At 41.7% G+C, this 19,282-nt stretch overlaps 1 protein-coding gene across 1 annotated transcript in view; it reads right to left on the bottom strand.

Annotated features, from left to right (window-relative positions):
* Positions 1-19,282, bottom strand: part of UBA6 (ubiquitin like modifier activating enzyme 6) — a 92,577-nt gene that overhangs the window by 43,103 nt on the left and 30,192 nt on the right. The window contains exons 12-15 of the mRNA XM_075861572.1: positions 13,685-13,761; positions 5,911-5,977; positions 5,221-5,364; positions 3,919-3,986 (exon numbers count right to left, since the gene is read on the bottom strand). Coding sequence (XP_075717687.1) covers positions 3,919-3,986; positions 5,221-5,364; positions 5,911-5,977; positions 13,685-13,761 — 356 coding nt within the window. The remainder of the gene's footprint in view (positions 1-3,918; positions 3,987-5,220; positions 5,365-5,910; positions 5,978-13,684; positions 13,762-19,282) is intronic.

Here is a 19,282-nt window from a genome sequence, read left to right as displayed (position 1 = left end):
GCTGTTTGGGCACACGGCAAGGATCAGAAGAGAAGGAGCGCCATTTGGCTTTTGAAGGATTGGTTTCTGGGCACTAAGTGGCATTTGCAAAGCCCCTGTGGGACCAAAACAGTGGAAACACCCCAGAAGTGACCCCATTTTGGAAACTACACCCCTCAGGGTATTCACCTAGGGGTGTAGTGAGCATGTTAGCCGACAGGTGTTTGCAACATCGAGTGCACACAAATTTTTGCAAGAGTGAAAATGGGATTTTTTGCATAGATATGCCATTATGTGGTGCCCAGCTTATACCACCATAACAAGATAGCTCACTACTTATTATGCGGTGTTTCCCGGTTTTAGAATCACCCTACATGTGGCCCTAATCTTTTGCCTGGACATTCGACCAGGCTCAGGAGTGAGAGAGTACCATGCGAAGTTGAAGCCTAATTTGGCGATTTACAAAGTATTGGTTCACAATTGCAGAGGCTCTGATGTGAAATAATAAAAGAAACCCCTGACAAGTGACCCCATTTCGGAACCTACAACCCTCAGGCATTTATTAAGAGGTGTAGTGAGCATTTTCACTCCACAGGACTTTTCCATAAATGATTGTGCTGCGGATGGTGCAAAGTATAAAAATGACATATCTAGGGAAAAATTGCTATTTCAGTGGCAAATGTGTCGTGCCCAGCTTGTGCCACTGGAGACACCCCAAAAATTGTTAAAGGGGTTCTCCCAGGTATGGCAATGCCATATATGTGGAAGTAAACTGCTGTCTGGGCACACTGTAGGGCTCAGACGGGAGGGAGCACCATTTGGCTTTTGGAGCGTGGATTTTGCTTGGCAGTAGTTTTGTTTGGAATTTTATTGGTATTTTAGTTTATAATGTGTGCGCATATGTAAGCTGGGTAGAGTACATCAGGGGCATAAGTCAGGTGGTATAATAATGGGGTAAAATAATCCATAGATGTGCGTTACGCTGTGAAGCAATCCTTTGTGCACACTTCGCACTTTTGCAGTTTGGGGAATTTTGCTGGGAAGTGTTGTCCTGGTATAATGCGGGCGCCCTCGCTTCCAGCAGATATGTTTGGGTCCTACCCTTCTTCGTTTCCTAATTTTAGGACTATTATAAATCGCCTTTTGAAACAGAAGAAATGTTCCCCCTCGGGTCTGCACAACTGCATATTTTTCTTTCCTGACTTATTGGAGCCTTAAAAAATTTATTTTTTCATAGACTTTTAGTGGTATGAGGGCTGTTTTTCTTGTGGGAGGCGCTGTAGTTCTTATTGGTACCATTTTGGGGTACATGCAACTTTTTGATCACGTTTTATCCTATTTTTCGGGAGGAAAGGTGACCAAAAACCAGCAATTCTGGCATAGTCTTTTTTTTTAATGTATATATACAGCGTTCACCATGCGTTATAAATTACATGTTAACTTTTTGCACAATAAAATAACTTTTGTAAAAAAACAATGTATTTTTTCTGTCGCCATGTTGTAAGAACAATACGTTTTTCATTTTTTCGCCGACTAAGCTGTGTGGCTGGTTGTTTTTTGCGAGACGAGCTATAGTTTTTAATAGGTACCATTTTTGGATACACGCAACTTTTTGATCACTTTTTATTCAAACTTTTGTAGTCAAAGGGACCAAAAAAAAAAAACAACGAAATTCTGGCATTGTCTTTTTACGCCGTTCACCTCGTGGATTAAATAATAATATTTTTATAATTCAAGTAGTTACGGACACGGCGATATCAAATACGTACGGTTTATTTAATTTTTTCAATAATAAAGGACTTGATAAAACACAATTGCCCTTTTCCCTTATTACTTGAAACTTTTACGATTTTTTTTTTATTTTTTTTCTACACTTTTCTTTAGGCCTCATGCACACGACCGTATTTTTTCCCACCCGTAAATACTGGCGTAAATACGGGTCCGGTGTCACACGTATTCGACCCGTTTTGCACCAGTATTTACGGACCCGTGCCCGTAAATATGGGTCCGGTGTCACCCGTATTCCACCCGTATTTACGGGCACGTTTTTGGCGGCAAAATAGAACTGCACTAATCGGCAGCCCCTTCTCTCTATCAGTGCAGGATAGAGAAGGGACAGCCCTTTCTGTAATAAAAGTTAAAGAAATTCATACTTACCCGGCCGTTGTCTTGGTGACGCGTCCCTCTCTTCACATCCAGCCCGACATCCCTAGATGACGCGGCAGTCCATGTGACCGCTGCAGCCTGTGATTGACCTGTGATTGGCTGCAGCGGTCACATGGGCTGAAACGTCATCCAGGGACGGCCAGGACGTCGGGCCGGATGTCGAGAGGGACGCGTCACCAAGGCAACGGCCGGGAGACCGGACTGGAGGAAGCAGGAAGTTCTCGGTAAGTATGAACGTCTTTTATTTTTATTTTTTACAGGTTGCTCTTTATTCTGATCGGTAGTCACTGTCCAGGGTGCTGAAAGAGTTACTGCCGATCAGTTAACTCTTTCAGCTCCCTGGACAGTGACTATTTACTGACGTCGCTTAGCAACGCTGCCGTAGTGACGGGTGCACACATGTAGCCACCCGTCATTACGGGAGCTCCATAGACTTCTATGGACTGTCCGTGCCGTTATTACGGCCTGAAATAGGACATGTTCTATCTTTTTTAACGGCACGGGCACCTTCCCGTAAGAAGACGGGAAGGTACCCGTGGCCAATAGAAGTCTATGAGCTCGTTATTACGGGTCGTAATTACGACCCGTAATAACGGGAGTTTTTACGGTCGTGTGCATGAGGCCTTGGTCCCACTAGGGGACTTGAAGGTCCAACTGTCAGATTCTTTTTCTAATACATTGCACTACTGATGTAGTGCAATGTATTAGATTGGTCATTCACTGACAGCAAGCCGATTAGGCTTCAGCGATCTGTCAGTTATCTACAAATGTGAATCCTTTTATCAGAACGGACATTCAGAGCCCAGGCAGCGCAGCCAGAGAAGAGTCCCCTGTATACATGAGCTGCTGCTAGCTCCGCCCACTAACCACTGATTAGAGGTCTCCCTATAACTGTGCATAGAAAGTAATTGGTGAATCAGCGGAGAGTGGGCAGAGCTAGCAGCAGCTCATGAATATGATGGATTAATCTCTGGCGGCACTGCCCGGGTTTTGCATGTAAGTTCTAAAAACTTCGTCACTTCAGCAAATGACACTGCTGAAATTCGTGTGCGTCACTAAATTATGCTGCCCTTAGCGAGCGCAGCATAATGTACATGTCCCTTTAATTATTTCTTTGGTGTGGGGGGTGAAAAAACTTGTTATTTATACCGCACAGTGAACAAAGTTTTTTTTTATTTTAACACCTGAGCAAGAATTATTGAACAATTATGGAAATAGGTTTTCCTTCTTCTCTAAACACTTTTTAAAATAAACATTTATTTTATATATTTCTTAGAAGACTTTACAATGTGATCATTTGATTATAAAATGTTTTAGTGTGCTCAGTCTACCAAAGCATTATTGTCTGTCAGTGATAAACTGACTGCCAACCTATTAGCTCATGCCTTTGGCCACGTTAGACCCCCTATTGACTGCAACACCTACGTTTTTAAACGGCCAGGATTGGAGTTGCCACCAATCCTAGTGTTAGGTCAGCTGTATATTATGGTCGACAACGTCTGCTGATAGCACAAGATCAGCTACTGGACCCATGCCATCCACTGGACTTAATTACAGTGTTCTTACAGCAATTGGCTGTAATAATACATAATAGTATATCCAAATGCAGGAAGCGGTTAAAGGAAAAGGGATTGAGGCGATTGTTGGTGGAGTAAAAAGCTGGATAAAAAAAATAATCATTTTTCAAGTTTAATGCAGACCTCTATGGCACACACAATTCTACTGCCATCATATGTCCAGAATAGAATAAGGTTTAGTTAGCAAAAGCCATACCTAGGAAGGAACTCTTCTTGACTAATCTGGTCTAATGGATTGACAACGTCCATGGCATCCAGAAAAAGCTATAAAAAAACAAAACCACACCATCATTCATTATCTTAAAGGCGTTATCCGGGGACCAAAAATATATTATTGCAATGCAATTTATGTGAAACCAAGTAACTTACTAATGTACTTTAATTAAAAATTCTGTAATAAATGGTGCAGTTCAAACCCCATGAATTATTCAGGAACTGCTGGAGATTTTCTAATAAAGAGGACGCTCCGACACGGCCCCATGTGACTGAGCTCTTGCTTCATGTGCTGTTCGTGAACATGACCGCATGGGGCTGTTACATTGCCTATTGCTGGAGTCCCGAGCAGAGCATCAGCTAGCGCTTTGCTCAGGACTCCTGCACTGCTCCCGACATCCATATTTTCCATGAAGTCATAGACATATGTGGTATGCATGAACTCTGCACATCTTTAACTTTTATTTTTAGATGTTGTGCGTCTTTTAGCCACAAACATGACACAAACTTGCATTTTTTATATTTTGGATGCAAAACTGCATGAAGGTGCCAATGAGTGTAAAGAGCTGAGTGCCATTATTATAAATGTAGGTCTACGTTCATAAAATCTATGGGTATGGGGGTACAATATTTTTTAGAATTCCCGTTTTATTTGTAAAGCTTTTCTAAACTAATCAAAGAATCTTATAATCTACGCACTGTAAATACTTACATCTATCACCAGCTGTAGGGGACTGGCAGCGAAGGAGGAGGAGGCAATAAAATCTTACAGTTGCATCTATGCACGGACATTTTATATATTTTTTTAGAGAGGTTTCCAAAGCCTTAGGATACATGCAACTATTGGTGCAATTCTGCAAGAATCCTCAATGTACTTGTATAAATATACAGATATTTCTGTTTGGAGAACTTCAGGCTTTTCAATGTTTTGGTACTCGTCCTTTACACGTTCTACTGCTTTCCATAGCGCAAGACGTATAGATCATAATTTTGTGTAGTTCTTGAAGAGCATGTTTGACAAGTTACAAACTATATTCACAGCTGAACCCTAATTTACTAGAGGTAGCAGCGTTGGTGTATTTATAAAATTTATATTTGCAAATGCCATGGAGACATTAGTATTGGTGAGGTTTGGGCACTGAAACCCCCATTGATTACTAGAAAGAAAGGGGCTCCAGCTCATAGCTCAAATATTTCCATCTGCTGCCTGTCCCTCAACAGTTAGCAAATAACAATATTAATCAAGCGGTCAGAAAATCAAGAGCTGGGAGCTAGGAATACACACCCATTGTTGTAACGGAGAGAACTTTTCGGATACAGCCTTCAGGACTTCTTGGCTGATAATTCCACCCAACGCTGCGGCAAGGGGCGCCAGAAAACCTCGAGCTGTCCAGGACAACCACTTGACCAAGTGCTTGTCAAGTAAGGGCTGAAATTTAGAACAGAGAAGATAAGTTCAGCTGACAATAGGTTAATTAAAACATCGCCAATCTTTATGCATGAGTAAAGTAACATATGAAAAGGTATCACGGATAAGATACTGCAATGAATATCAAACCACAAATAGCAGCTCTCGCTATGGGGATCTAGTTCATCTGTGAATTACAATGACTGAGGAAAAATTTTCATAGTAGGGGGGTTGTCCAAACCACATTTATCCATTAATGTAAAAATCTTTATTACGCATAAACTAAAAAGACTGCTGTATAATTATAGTTTGCTGACATGTTCCATTGGCACCCTAATGATCTTTCTAGGGGTGCCCTTCCATAGCTGAAAACCGCTTACTACAAGCAGATAACACACTTCACTAATACACTGGCTTGCGTGCGTCCACACCACTTACATGTTATTTGTAAATTTAAAAAAAAAACAAAAAAAAACAAAAACAGAAATATCAAAGGTTGCAGATATAAAATAATCAAAACAATAAGGCCTTTAACCTGGGAGGCAGTCTTTAGGCTGTGAAACCTACTTTACTCTGCAGATTTTCATTTACAGATGCCGCTAAAGTCTGCATCTCCTCGGCATCCTGAAGGCACCTACAAAAACCAGATTTATCTTGTTATCTCACAAATACATAGAATTGAAACCACAGATCTGTCCGGTTAGGTAACACGGGAGTGGGGAATGCATACGTACTACGATACGACATTCCAAAAATAAAAACTGTAACCATAACATTAAAACCACTAAAAGGTGAAGTGAAAAATATGGACATCTTGCTACAATGGCGCCTGTCAAGAGGTGGAATATAGTGAACAGTCAGTTCTTGAAGTTGATGAGTTGCAAGCCAGAGAAATGGGCAATTGTAAGGATCTGAACGACTTCTACAAAGGCTAAATTGTGATGGCTATATGACTGGGTCAGAGCATCTCCAAAACGGCAGCTCTCGTGGGGTGCTCCGGGTATGTAGTGGTTAGTACTTACCAAGAGTAGTTCAAGGAAGAAAAACTGGCGAACCAGCAACAGGGTTGCGAGCGCCCAACGCTCTCTGATGCATGCGGGAAGCAAAAGGCTCCCACAAAAGAGATACTGATGCACAAAGAGCATCGCAGCTTGCCCATGCTAACCCCTGTCCACCACCGAAAGCACCTACAGTGGGCTCGTAAGCATCAGAACAGGTCCATGGAGCAATGAAAGGTGGTGACCTGGTCTGATGAACCACGTTTTTGATTACATAATGTGGACGTTCGGGTGCGTGTGTTGCTTCTGTAGGGAAGTGATGACTCCAGGGTACACTATGGGAAGAAGGAAGGCAGCAAACACAGTGTGCTTACTCTGGACAATGTTCTGCTGCAAAACCTTGGGTCCTGGCATTCACGTGAAGGGTTTTACATTTATCACCTACCAAAACATTGTTGCAGACCAAGTGCATCCTTTCACAGCAATGGTATTGGCCACTTTCAGCATGATCATGCACCCCGACACACTGCAACAGTTCAGTAATGCTTCCAGAGACATAGTTTAAGGTGTTGACTTCGCTTCCAAAATCCCCAAATCTTAATCTGATTGAGCATCTGTGGGATGTGCTGGAAAAACAAGTCTAAGTCCTGTAAATTACAAGGTGGTGCCTTCACGGATCAAAGAATCTGCTGCTAACATCTTAATGCCAGATACCCCAGGACACCTTCAGAGGTCTTGTGGAGACTATGCCTCAAGGAGTCAGAGCTGTTTTAGCAGTCCGAGGGGTCCTACACAATATTAGGCAGGTAGTTTTAATGTTATGGCTGAACAATGTAGGGGAGGGCTACTCTTGTGGTAGCTTTAGCGACACCCATGGTGGTTGTGCTCCTGCTATACCAAAATATGCTGTTTGCCAATTTGAATAAAGAGCTTTGTAATAACTTTCTTCGTTGCACAATTATCAATGTTTGAAACGACATGGCCCAATACCTGAACTTGCTCACTCCAGCAGTCCACCGTTATCGTATACAAATCATCTTTCACCTCAATGAACAAACAGATCACAGGACAGGAAGGGTTATTTGGGGATACAAGAGAAAAGTAGCTGTAGGCTATGTCTGTAAGTTAAAGAGGCTCGGTCACTAGTTTAAACCTGCCCTATATCCTACCTAATCTAATAGGCACTTTAATATAAATAAACTTTAAAAAAAAAAAAAAAAAAAAAAAACAACAACAACTTATTTTTGACCAAGTTACGATTTTTTAGTTTTATGATAATTTATCCTTAATGCCCAACTGGGCGTTTTTTCCACTTTTCACCAAGTGGGCGTTGTAAAGAAAAGTGTATGACGCTGACCAATCAGCGTCAGACTTATCTTCATTCACACCCAGCTTGTTTCACAGCACAGCGTGATCTCGCGAGATCACGCGGTGACGGGACTTCATCCCACATGTCCTTCACCAGAGCGACGGCAGAGTCAGACATCGCCTCCAGTCGTGCCAGGAGGCGATGTCTGTTCAGTCTTCCGATGAAGGACCTGTGGGAGGAGGTCCCGTCACAGCGTGATCTCACTAAATCACGCTGTGCTGTGAAACAAGCTGGGCATGAATCAAAATAAGTGTATGACGCTGATTGGTCAGCGTCATGCACTTTTCTTTACAACGCCCACTTGGTGATAAGTTTAAAAAAAAAAAAAAAAAGAAGTACGCCCAGTTGGGCATTAAGGACAAATTAGCATAAAACGAAGAATGATCATAACTTGGTCAACAAAAGAGTTATCTACATTAAAGCGCCTATTAGATTAGGTAGGATATAGGGCGGTTATAAACCGGTGATAGAGCCTATGTAATGGAATTATATCATTAGGACCACCCAAGTGCCAGGCTTAGGATCCACCTGTAAGAGCCTGATCAGAGAGTCGCAGAAAAGTGTGACTCCAGGTCTGGTGGACTCGAGCTCAAAAGCGCACGTATTACATGTTGAAATCAATTAAATGGCGTTAATTTAATACCACATTGTTCCACATTGTCAGAGAGTTTTAATTTAGAGACAGCCCCTTTAAGCACAGATAACCCAGAAAATAAATGAGCTATTAAAACTTTTTTATATTATTTCATGTAGAGTATAGGGTGTTATATATAATACTCTAAAAGTTCTTCTTCAACCCCTTAATGACCAAAGTGTTTTGGGTCCTAGATGACCAGACACTTTAGGGATTTTGTGCACGTTGTGATTTAACAGCCTAAAAAAAGAATGAAGTTAGGATCAACAAAATAAATTTATTTTTTTTCCATAATATTTAAAAAAAATAAAATAAAATATGTTTGTTTTATTAGAGGGTACTAGTACAAAATATTACTTGGGGACATTTAAAAAGGAAAGGGGTCATGTTTTTTATTTTTTTTAAATTAATTTGTGTTTTTATTTAATAAAATGTTATATGTACTTCATTTTTTCACATGAAATGTTTTTATTTTTATTAACACTTTTCATTTAGTGGGAGGTGTATGTGCGTGTGCATGTGTCTTAAAAGGCATGCGCAGTTCAGAGCGAACCAGCATATAAGCTGGTTTGTAGGGGGAAAGCTGGTGCCATTTTGGAGAAGACCGGCTGCAGGCAAGGGGTGTGCGTCTGTGGCGCAGTTGCATGTTGGGGGGGGGGGGGGGGGTGCCCAACGGAGTACCGGTGCTCGCCGCTGTTCCTTCAAAACAGCTCATTGGCGGCTATGAAGGATCAGTGGCACACGAGCGCCCTTGATTCTTCACAGCCGCTTATCAGCAGTTTTGAAGGATCAGCGTCGAGCACAGCTGCTCCGTCGAGCGCCCCCCCCACACATGTAGGAAAGGTGTGTGGCACGTTTGCATGTTTGTGTGTGGGGGCACTCGACGGAGCAGAGGCGCTCTCTGCGGTTCCTTCAAAACAGCCGATTGGCGGCTATGAAGGATCGGCGGCACACGAGCGCCACTGCTCCTGCCCAGTTTATCAGCCGTTTAAAAAAAATCGGTGGCGAGAATCGCTGCCGCATCATTCGTTGCTCCTAATGTGAAAAGCCTTGTAACTGCATGGCGATTCACAGTAGGAACAAGGAGTGAAGAAGCAGCGGCATATTACTAGCTTATTTTTTGTTTTGCAGGTTCCACTGGACCGTTTGGACTACGTCGTAGATTCATTGGACTACTTTGATGACCTACTTTTTTTTTTTTTTTTTTTTTTAAATAAAATGGTGAAAGAGGGTTGTGTGGGGGAGTTTTTATTTCAATAAAACAATATTTTCTTAGGTCTGGTTTTTTTCAATACTTTATTACCACCTTAGTAATGGCAGTTGTCGGTTTGACGACATCCATTACTAAGGTGGGGCTTGGTGTTAGCCCAAAAAAAAAAAAAGAAGAAGCTAGCACTAACCCCCCCATTATTTCCCCGCTACCCACCACCACTACCAGGGGTATCGGGAAGAGCAGGGTACGATCCAGTACCCGACCATCTGCAGTGATGGCTGGGCGCTGGGTCAGCCGCAGGCTGGGAAGGGCCAAAAACAGTGGCCCTAATCACCCTGGTAATGCTAGGCTGCAGCTATTTTATTGCATCTGGCTGGTTATGAAAATGGGGGAACCCCACGTCGTTTATATAATAATTTTTTTTTTTTTTTTAACGACGTGTCCCCCCCCATTTTTATTACCTGCCAGATACAATAAAGCAGCCGAAGCCTAGCATTACCAGGGTGGGAAGGTCAGTTTTTGGCCCTTCTCAGCCTGATAATACCAGCCTGTCGCCGCCCCAGTGCCCGATCATCACTACTGGATTGTACCCGGCTCTTCCAGAAACCCCTGGTGGCGGTGGGTACTAGGTAATAATGGGGGCTATTGCTAGCCTTTTTACTGGCTAACACTAAGCCCCGCCTTAGTAATGGGCGTCAGACAACTGCCATTTACTAAGGTGGTAATAAAGTATTAAAAAACAGAGACTTAACTCCCTGTTCACACAGAGTGCTGGCGCTGATGTTGATGTGGAAATCACGCCGGATTTCAATGGGAGGCAGAGGCGTTTTTTTTTTCCCGGGTGGCTTTTGACAGCTCAAAAAAGGAGTTTTCTTTCTTGCGGCTTCCGCCTCTGACCTCCCATTGAAATCTTTTCGGAGGCGTTTTTGCCCATGGTTCTTGCATCAGCTTCAATGGCTGCGGACGAAAACAGCGGAAAAAAAGTGCAGGCAGTTCAAAATTCTTGAAGAAATTCTGAGGCAATTTTAAAGACTTTTCTTTCTGCCTGCAAAAAAAGAAATAAAACTTAACAGGGCCTAAGGGTATTCACACAGTGAAGTTTTGCCGCGTCTTTCTCACGCGGCCGAAGCACAACCACACTGTGATCCACCCGAAGAATATTTTTTATTCGGATAAAAGCTCCCTCGTTAACTATTTTATTATATATTATTTATTTTTATTTTTTAAGACGTAGATTGTAGTCCAGCGTATCTACAGCGTAGTCCAAACGGTTGAGCAGAACCCGAAAAATAAAAAAAAGTTAAAACACAAAATATAAAAATCTTCTCATCTACAGCGACTTCAGTTTTCTTCCTACACTGCAATATAAAACTACAGGCCAATGAAAAATAATTCCCTTAGGGCAAGTTCACACGACGCTCAAAAAACCCCAAAAAACACGACGTGTAGAATACAGTAGTATTTCCTGTGAAGCGCCTTTTAGAATACAGGAGTTTACGTGTTTTTCACATGTTTTTATGCATTTTGCGTCATTAGGAGTCCCATTGACTACGGGAAAAAATGTTTAAAGCGCTCGAGGAAATAATTGTGTTGTATGTACTAATGGCGCGCTTCCCCATTGATATAAATGGGAAGCTTAATCAAGCGTTTGACTTGGTTTTTGACAATTTACGTGCTGAAAAACGAGTCAAATACACGCCGTGTGAACCTGTCAACTGAAAAGTCATTCACCACAGGTGCTTCCCTCTTGACTTTCATCATTCTTAGCCTTTTGGTGTGTCCTGTAGCTTCTGCCAAAAACACTCCCAAAGCTGGACACTGCTTAGAAAATTGAAGACAACTTCTCCTGACTTCTAGACAAAAATAGGGAGGAAGGCGAGTCTCCCTCCCACATTTACAGCAGCTGAGAGTCAGGGTGCTCTGCCTGATTCACCTTGCTGTAATTCTGGGACGTGCTCCCCCTGCTGGCCAACATAGGAAAACATGTCAAATTAGAAATTTTTAATACTTTCCACCTTGTGGAAGAAAACAAAAACAAAAAAAAAACCCTTAAAAAAAACAAAAACAACAAATTTGGCAACACATTCCCTTTAAGTTTTATTTTTATATATATATTTCTTATTATACAGTCTCCCACTGTCACTGGGGCATCCATAGGAGCCACAGTTGCAGGGCAAAAACCATCTACCTTTAGTGACAGTCACTGGCAGGGCTAATCTGGGTCTGCTAATACCCAGCAGCTCTGCCATGCACCTAGCAATCACATGATTGCCAGGTTGAATATAGCGGTAGTGGCACTGCCACTGCCTCTTTGGACTACACAGTGCTCATTGAGAATTGTCTATGGCAGGGGTTTTAAACACGCGGCCCGAGGGCCGCATGCGGTTCCTGAGGCTGTCATCTGCGGCCCGCCGTAGCTACGGAGGGCAGTGTGGCACTATCTACAGAGTGCACTATCTAAAAAGGGGCTGCCCAATCTGGATATTCTCTTGTCTGCCAAACACTGCCAGCTGAGCAGCCAGACTGCATTTAGCGAAATAAACTAGAAAACTGTAATGGTAAAATAAGCATATGGAGTAAACTCGCAAACTTCCGTTAGTTTAAACCTAGTGCTATAGTAATGTAGTAGGATTATATTAATGTAGTATTGTAATAGTAGTTCGAATAACTGACTGATTAACAATACTTTCGTATTGTATCAAGTTTGAAAGTAATGCGGCCCACCAACGTCACATTTTTTTTTTCTATGTGCGGTCCATTTACCCAGTAGAGATTGAGACGCCTGGTCTATGGTGTAATTGAGACGAGTGCTTCTGTCTTTTCTTGAGGGTCCCAGGCTGTCTTGATTTCAGAAGTTTTAAACCTGCACTTGGTATGGGTTTAACGCTCAAAATCACTCCCTGTACATTCAGGTTAATTGTTCCTCAACAGGCTAAAATTCCGGTGCTAGATAAAACATTGATACTCAATGCATCTATCAATGTAGGCGGGGTCAGCAAACATTCATGTGTGACATCCTGGGTTTCTTGTGCCATGATACATTACAAAATCAACTCTATCACAGGACCATAGAACAATGGCAGACTGCAGAGCAGGGGTCTCAAACACACGGCCCACCGGCCTTATGTGGCCAGAGGCGGTCATCTGCGGCCCGCGGGACACACAGCCGCTAGTATAGATTCTGCTCCGGGACATATATGGACAGCGATGTCAGGGGCTTCCCAGAGCCATTGTCCCGGGCAGAGCGCTAGTATAGGCTAGTATAGGCTCTGCTTCGGGACCCTGGTGTAGCCACTGACGCCACTGTCCATATTTGGACAGTGTTGTCAGGGGCTTCCCTAGAGCTGGAGTCCCAGGAAGAGAACTACTAGCGCTCTGCCCGGGACTCCAGCTCTGGGGAAGCCCCTGACATCCGTCCATATGTGGACAGCTATGTCAGGAACAGAGCTGGAATCCAGGCAAGTGCTAGAAGCGGCTCTGCCCTGGGACTCCAGCCCTGGGGAAGCCCCGGATATCGCTGTCCATATATGGACAGCGATGTCAGTGGCTTCCGCAGTGTTCCAGAGCAGAGGATATACTAGTGTTCTGCTCTGGGACACCGGCTCTGGGGATGCCCGACATAACATTCCGGTCCAGGTGGACCCCCTGACGTCACTGTCTATGGACAGTGATGTAAGGGGCTCCTCCAGCATTGGAACCCTCGGCCAAAGCATCGGCTGGGGATTACACTCCTAGAGGGTGCCCCGATGGAGCGATCTGTGGGGGGGGGGGGGCACTATCTAAAAAGGGGCTGCGCAATCTTAACACTAAAGTGTCTGCCAAACGCTGCCAACTGAGCCGCCAGCCTGCATTTAGCGACACTTAAACTGGATTGTTAAAGGACGTGGAGAAAAGGCGCAAATTTCCAGTAAGTTTAAACCGTATTATTATAGCAATGTAGTATCGTTACAGTAGTTCAAAAAACCAATTGATTAACAATTTTGTATCAAATTGAAAGCAATGAGGCCCGTCAACTTCACCATTTTTTTCTATATGTGGCCCACTTACCCGGCCGAGTTCGAGACCCCTGCTGTAGAGTAGTTTATAATATTTAAACAGAAGTTTACTCTTTTATTCACCAATACTACCTTATATTTGGCAGACGACTGTGCTTCTCCTGGAAATTATCCAATGCCAGCATTGCCGAGTGGATGCTGAGAGGTGCCTAAGGAAAAACAAAAAACAACAAAACATGGTATTTTTGGCAAACTAATAGAATATTCAGCACCATTGATAAGTCGTAACAATCTATTGCAAATATTGGCAATACTACAGTAAAAATGCATATATTAGCAATACTTAGTCTGTATCTACATGTTCATCATCTTCAATATTAATTTATTCAAATGTTTATTGCTCAACACATACTCTTATGAATATCACACCTCACAGAAGCACCCATAAGGTTTTTAATCAGTTAAGATTAAAGCAAATTGCGACCTTGAGGGCCAGAAAAAAAAAAAAAAAAAAAGTAGTTACATTTTTTATTTTTAGTGTACTGGCTAATGCCAGTACATTAGCCTGCGTACTAATATACACATGCAGTTGTTAGAGCATACCCAAGTATAGTCAGACCGCTATGGGGTCCTTCAATAGACACTGGACTGTCTGTCCATATAAAGGTGTTAGTCTGTGGTGCGATCGCGACATTTAAAGGGAAAAAAGTGATATGGGGTACCCCACATCACTCTTTTCCTTTAAATGTCGCAATCAGCTTTCATTGCAGAATTTAAAGGGTGAATGTTTGAGTACACTGGTTTTTCTCTGATCTCCACCGTTGGAATAGGGCCGCGGCTGTGTATTAGGGCATGTTCACACGGCCTATTTTCAGACGTAATTCGGGCGTTTTACGCCTCGAATTACGCCTGAAAAGTCGGCTCCATTATGCATGCAAACATCTGCCCATTGCTTGCAATGGGTCTTACGATGTTCTGTGCAGTCCAGGTGTAATTTTACGCGTCGCTGTCAAAAGATGGCACGTAAAGACACGCCCGCGTCAAAGAAGTGCATGGACGTTTTTCATTGAAAAACAGCTCCAATTACGTCTGTAATGGACGCCGCGAAAAACGAGAGTAATTGCAAAAACGTCTGAAATTCACGAGAGGTTTTCGCCTGAAAACAGCTCCGTAATTTCAGACGTAAATTGTTAAGACGTGTGAACATACCCTTACAGTTGTTGACCTGCTCCTGATGGTATGGGCACACTTGCTGTGCCTGCGTGATCAGCAGGACAAGTATGCTCGTCCCGATGTGGCAACGTCCTGCCGCTCATGAAAAGCACACTTGTCCTGCTTCATGTTCAATTTTAGCATATCTCTACTATATACACATAAAATAAATAGTTTTTTTGTTTTTTTTAAATGTTGTAGCCATTTTTTATGAATTCTGTAGTTAACTGGATTGTGTAGACACAAGCCAAAAAAAGAGTTTTCACTCTCACTAACGATGTGGTAATTTCATAAAGCAAGAAAAAAATTATTTTAATATTACTAAATCTGAAGAAATATTAAATTTATCTACCACATACAAATTGTGAGTTTAAAAAGAGTCAATGGACCCCCAGTAATGGACTATACTTATATGGTCTTACTAATAGGGCAAATGAAGATTGGGAATTTCCCCAAAATATCTATCTTTAATAACCCGATTAGTAAAACCATCTTAATATAGTCAATTAATGGACACTTTTTAAACCCACAATTTGTCCGTGGTAGATACATTTCTTTATATTAGTGATATTAAGAAACTTTGTGTTTTATAAAATTGTTACCACACAGTTAGTGGGAGTGAAAACTCTTTGGCTTGTATCTACACAATCCTGTTAACTATAGAATTTATGAAATATTTACTCCCCGTGTGTTTTAAGAGAACTATTCTGACTGATAAAAACCTGTAGCCTTTTTTAAAAAGTTTCCTGGAGACGGCCATATTGGAGACACACCCTTTTTGTATAGTCAATGCAGCAGGGTGCATGTGTGCTTTATGGCAGCTGAAATGAATGGGAGTCAATTGACAAATGTCAGATTAATACAGTCTCCAGGAGTTGGAGTACAGCCCCCTCCCCCAGATGATATTAGGGATTGACAGGGATGATGCCTACAGAGCCTTGTATGTACAGTGGATATAAAAAGTCTACACACCCCTGTTTAAAACAACATGTTTTTGTCGTCATGTCAAAAAAATCAGTACAAGATTAATAATTTCAGAAGATTTTCCACCTTTAATGTGACCCATAATCTGTACAATGCCATTGAAAAACAAACTGAAATCATGGAGGGAAAAAATTAAAACAAAAATACAATAATGTGGTTGCATAAGTGTGAACACCCTCTTACAATTGGCTAATTCTGAACACAACCACATCCCCAATCACTTTTAAACTCATGTTAAAATAGTAGTCAGTACACAGCTGCCATTATTTAAAAAGAGAACCTTTCACCTCCCCATATATGTGCAGCATTTAATGGGGAGGGCTGCACAAACCCTGGGGCACTTTACTTTTTTTTCTACCTCTCTCCGTTATTTAGATATCAGTGCCATTGTATTTGGCACTCGATATTTAAATAACCCCCTGAACAGTCAACGGGGCAGGTAACTATGGCTGACACTGTCCAATCAGATATGGACAGTGTTACAGCAAGAGAGGAGAGAGTGCGCGCACGCACACGCTCAAGCTTTCAAGATTGGTCTTCTGCCGAACTGGCAAGGGCGCGTGTCACTGCTACGGAGAGCGTACTGTCGAGAGGAGAGCGCGCTCTCATCTCTTCAGCTTTTGAGAGAGATCAGTCTTCTATTGTCTAGCGCTCCCCAGCTCTTACACTGTCCGTAGCGGTGACACGCCCTCTTGCCAGGTGAAAAGACTGAAATCCCACACTCTTCGCTCTTGCTGTGGCACTGTCCATATTGGATTGGACAGTGTCACAGCCATAGTAACACGCCCCCTTGCAAGTACACGCCCCGTTGACTGTACAGGGGGTTATTTAACCCTTTAAGGACCAAGGGTCATCGATGCCTCAATGACCAGCCCCATTTTTTCAAATCTGACGTGTCATTTTATGTGGTAATAACTCTGGAATACTTTTGCCTAGCCAAGCGATTCAGAGACTGTTTTCTCGTGACATATTGTACTTTATATTAGTGGAAAAATTTGGTCAATAAATTCATAGCTTATTTGTGAAAAACACAAAAATTAAAAGAAAATTTGTAACAATTATGTATTTTCTAAATTTAAATGTATCTGCTTGTAAAACAGATAGTAATACCACACAAAATAGTTGCTAATTAACATCCCCCATATGTCTTCTTTATATTTGCATTGTTTTTTGAACATTATTTTATTTTTCTAGGACGTTACAAGGCTTAGAACTTTAGCAGCAATTTCTCACATTTAAGAAAATTGCAAAAGGCTATTTTGTCAAGGACCAGCTCAGAAGTGGCTTTGAGGGCCTGATGTACTAGATAGACCCCATAGATCACCCCATTTTAAAAACTGCACCCCTCAAAGTATTCAAAACAGCATTCAGAAAGTTTATTAACCCTTTAGGCGTTTCACAGGAATTAAAGCACAGTAGAGGTGACATTTACAAATGTAAATTTTTTTGCCGAGTCATTTGTAATAAAAATTTTTCTGTAACACAGAAGGTTTAACCAGAGAAATGCAACTCAATATTTATTCTGCAGTTTTTAGAAATATCCCACATGTGGCTCTAGTGTGATAATGTACTGAAGCACCAGCCTCAGAAGCAAAGGCGCACCCAGAGAATTTTGGGGTCTCCTTTTTTTAGAATATATTTTAGACACCATGTCAGGTTTGAAGAGGTTTTGTGGTGCCAAAACAGTGGAATCTCCCCAAAAGTGGCTTTGGAAACTACACACCTCAAGGAATTTATCTAGGGGTATAGTTAGCATCTTGACCCCACAGTTATTTTGCTATATTTATTGGAATAGGTTTGTGAAAATGAAAATCTACTTTTTTTTCTGAAAAAATATTTAAAAATAATTTTTTTACAAGGAAGAAAGAATAAAAAGCACCCCAAAACTTGTAAAGCCATTTCTCACGATTACGGCAATACCCCATATGTGGTAATAAACGGCTGTTTTGACCCACGGCAGAGCTCAGAAGGAAAGGAGCGCCATTTGGCTTTTGGAGCGCAGATTTTGCTTGGTAATAGTTCTGTTTGGGGTTTTGCTGGTATTTTAGTTTATAATGTGGGGACATATGTAAGCTGGGCAGAGATCAGGGCATAATAATGTGGTAAATAAATAATTCATAGATATGTGGCCGGTGTCGCACTGATAGATGGTGCCCAATCTTATCCGCTTTTGGACAATTTCTGTTGCTATATTCTGAGCGCCAGAACTTTTTTTCATTTTTTCTCCACCGGCACCGGAGCCGTGCGAGGGCTTATTTGTTACGTTACAATCTGTAGTTTTCATTGGTACCATTTTAGGGTACATGTGATTTTTTGATCACTTATTAGATTTTTTTGTCAAGCAAAGAGACAAAAAAAAAAACAAAAAAAAAAAATACATTTTGACAATGTTTTTGTCCTTTTTTACAGTAATCACTGTGCACGATAAATGTCATTTTACTTTATTCTGCAGGTCGGTACGATTACGGCGATACCATATGTATATCGTTTTTTTTAATGTTTTGTGGCAAAAATCACTTTTCTATAAAATTATTCATTTTTTGTGTCACCATATTCTGGGAGCCATAATTTTTTTCAGTCAAAAAAGCTGTGTAAGGGCTTTTTTGCAGGACAGGCTGTAGTTTTTATTGGTATTATTTTGGGGTACATGCAAATTTTTGATCACTTTTTATTTATATTTTGGGAGGATTGATGACCAAAAAAAATTGTGATGCTAGTATTGTTTAATTATTTTTTGCGGTGTTCACCGTGCGGGAAGAATAATATTATAGTTTTATAGTTGGGGTCGTTATGAACGTGATGATACCAAATATGTGTACTTTAACGGTTTATTTTTTTTTCCTATAATAAGAGACTTTATAGGGGAAAAAAAGCATTTTTTTTGTTTTTGTAACTTAAAAATGTTTTATAAAAGTGTAAAAACAAATTACTTTTTTTTTTTTTTACTTGAAGACCTGCAGCACTGATGGCTGCTATAATACATTACACTACCTAGGTAGTGTAACGGGTTATAAACTGCCAGTGTGACGTTGACATTCACACTGACAGGAAGCCTATGAAGACCAGCTGGTCCTCATAGGCTTCTGTGAATGACAGACCCGGAGGCTGTAGTATGGCCTCCGGTTTTGCCATGCAACCGACGGCAGCACCCGCAATCAGTCCCAGGGAAAGTGTTGTAGTAGCAACAAAGTTTCCAGCTTTTTTGCAGGAGGAAAATCTGCCTCAAAATTGCGTTTGGAATTTTGAGGCAGATTTTGCTCTGCCTGCACGCCGATTTTTGTGGCGTTTTTCGCCTACGGCCATTGAGCGCCATGGGCAAAAACGCTGCGAAATACGCTTTCTGTGCCTCCCATTGATGTCAATGGGAGGTCAGAGGCGTAAACGCCTGAAGATATGGCATATCCCTTTTTCCCGCGCGACCGTTTTTCTGCTCGCGGGAAAAAAACAACTCCACCTCCCATTGAAATCAATGGGAGGCATTTTCGTCCGTTTTTTGGTGCGTTTTGCATTTCCACGGCAAAAAACTCAGTGTGG

This window comes from Rhinoderma darwinii, chromosome 1, assembly GCF_050947455.1.
Source record: "Rhinoderma darwinii isolate aRhiDar2 chromosome 1, aRhiDar2.hap1, whole genome shotgun sequence".
Lineage (NCBI taxonomy): Eukaryota > Metazoa > Chordata > Amphibia > Anura > Rhinodermatidae > Rhinoderma > Rhinoderma darwinii.
This window is presented reverse-complemented; position numbering and strand designations above follow the sequence as displayed.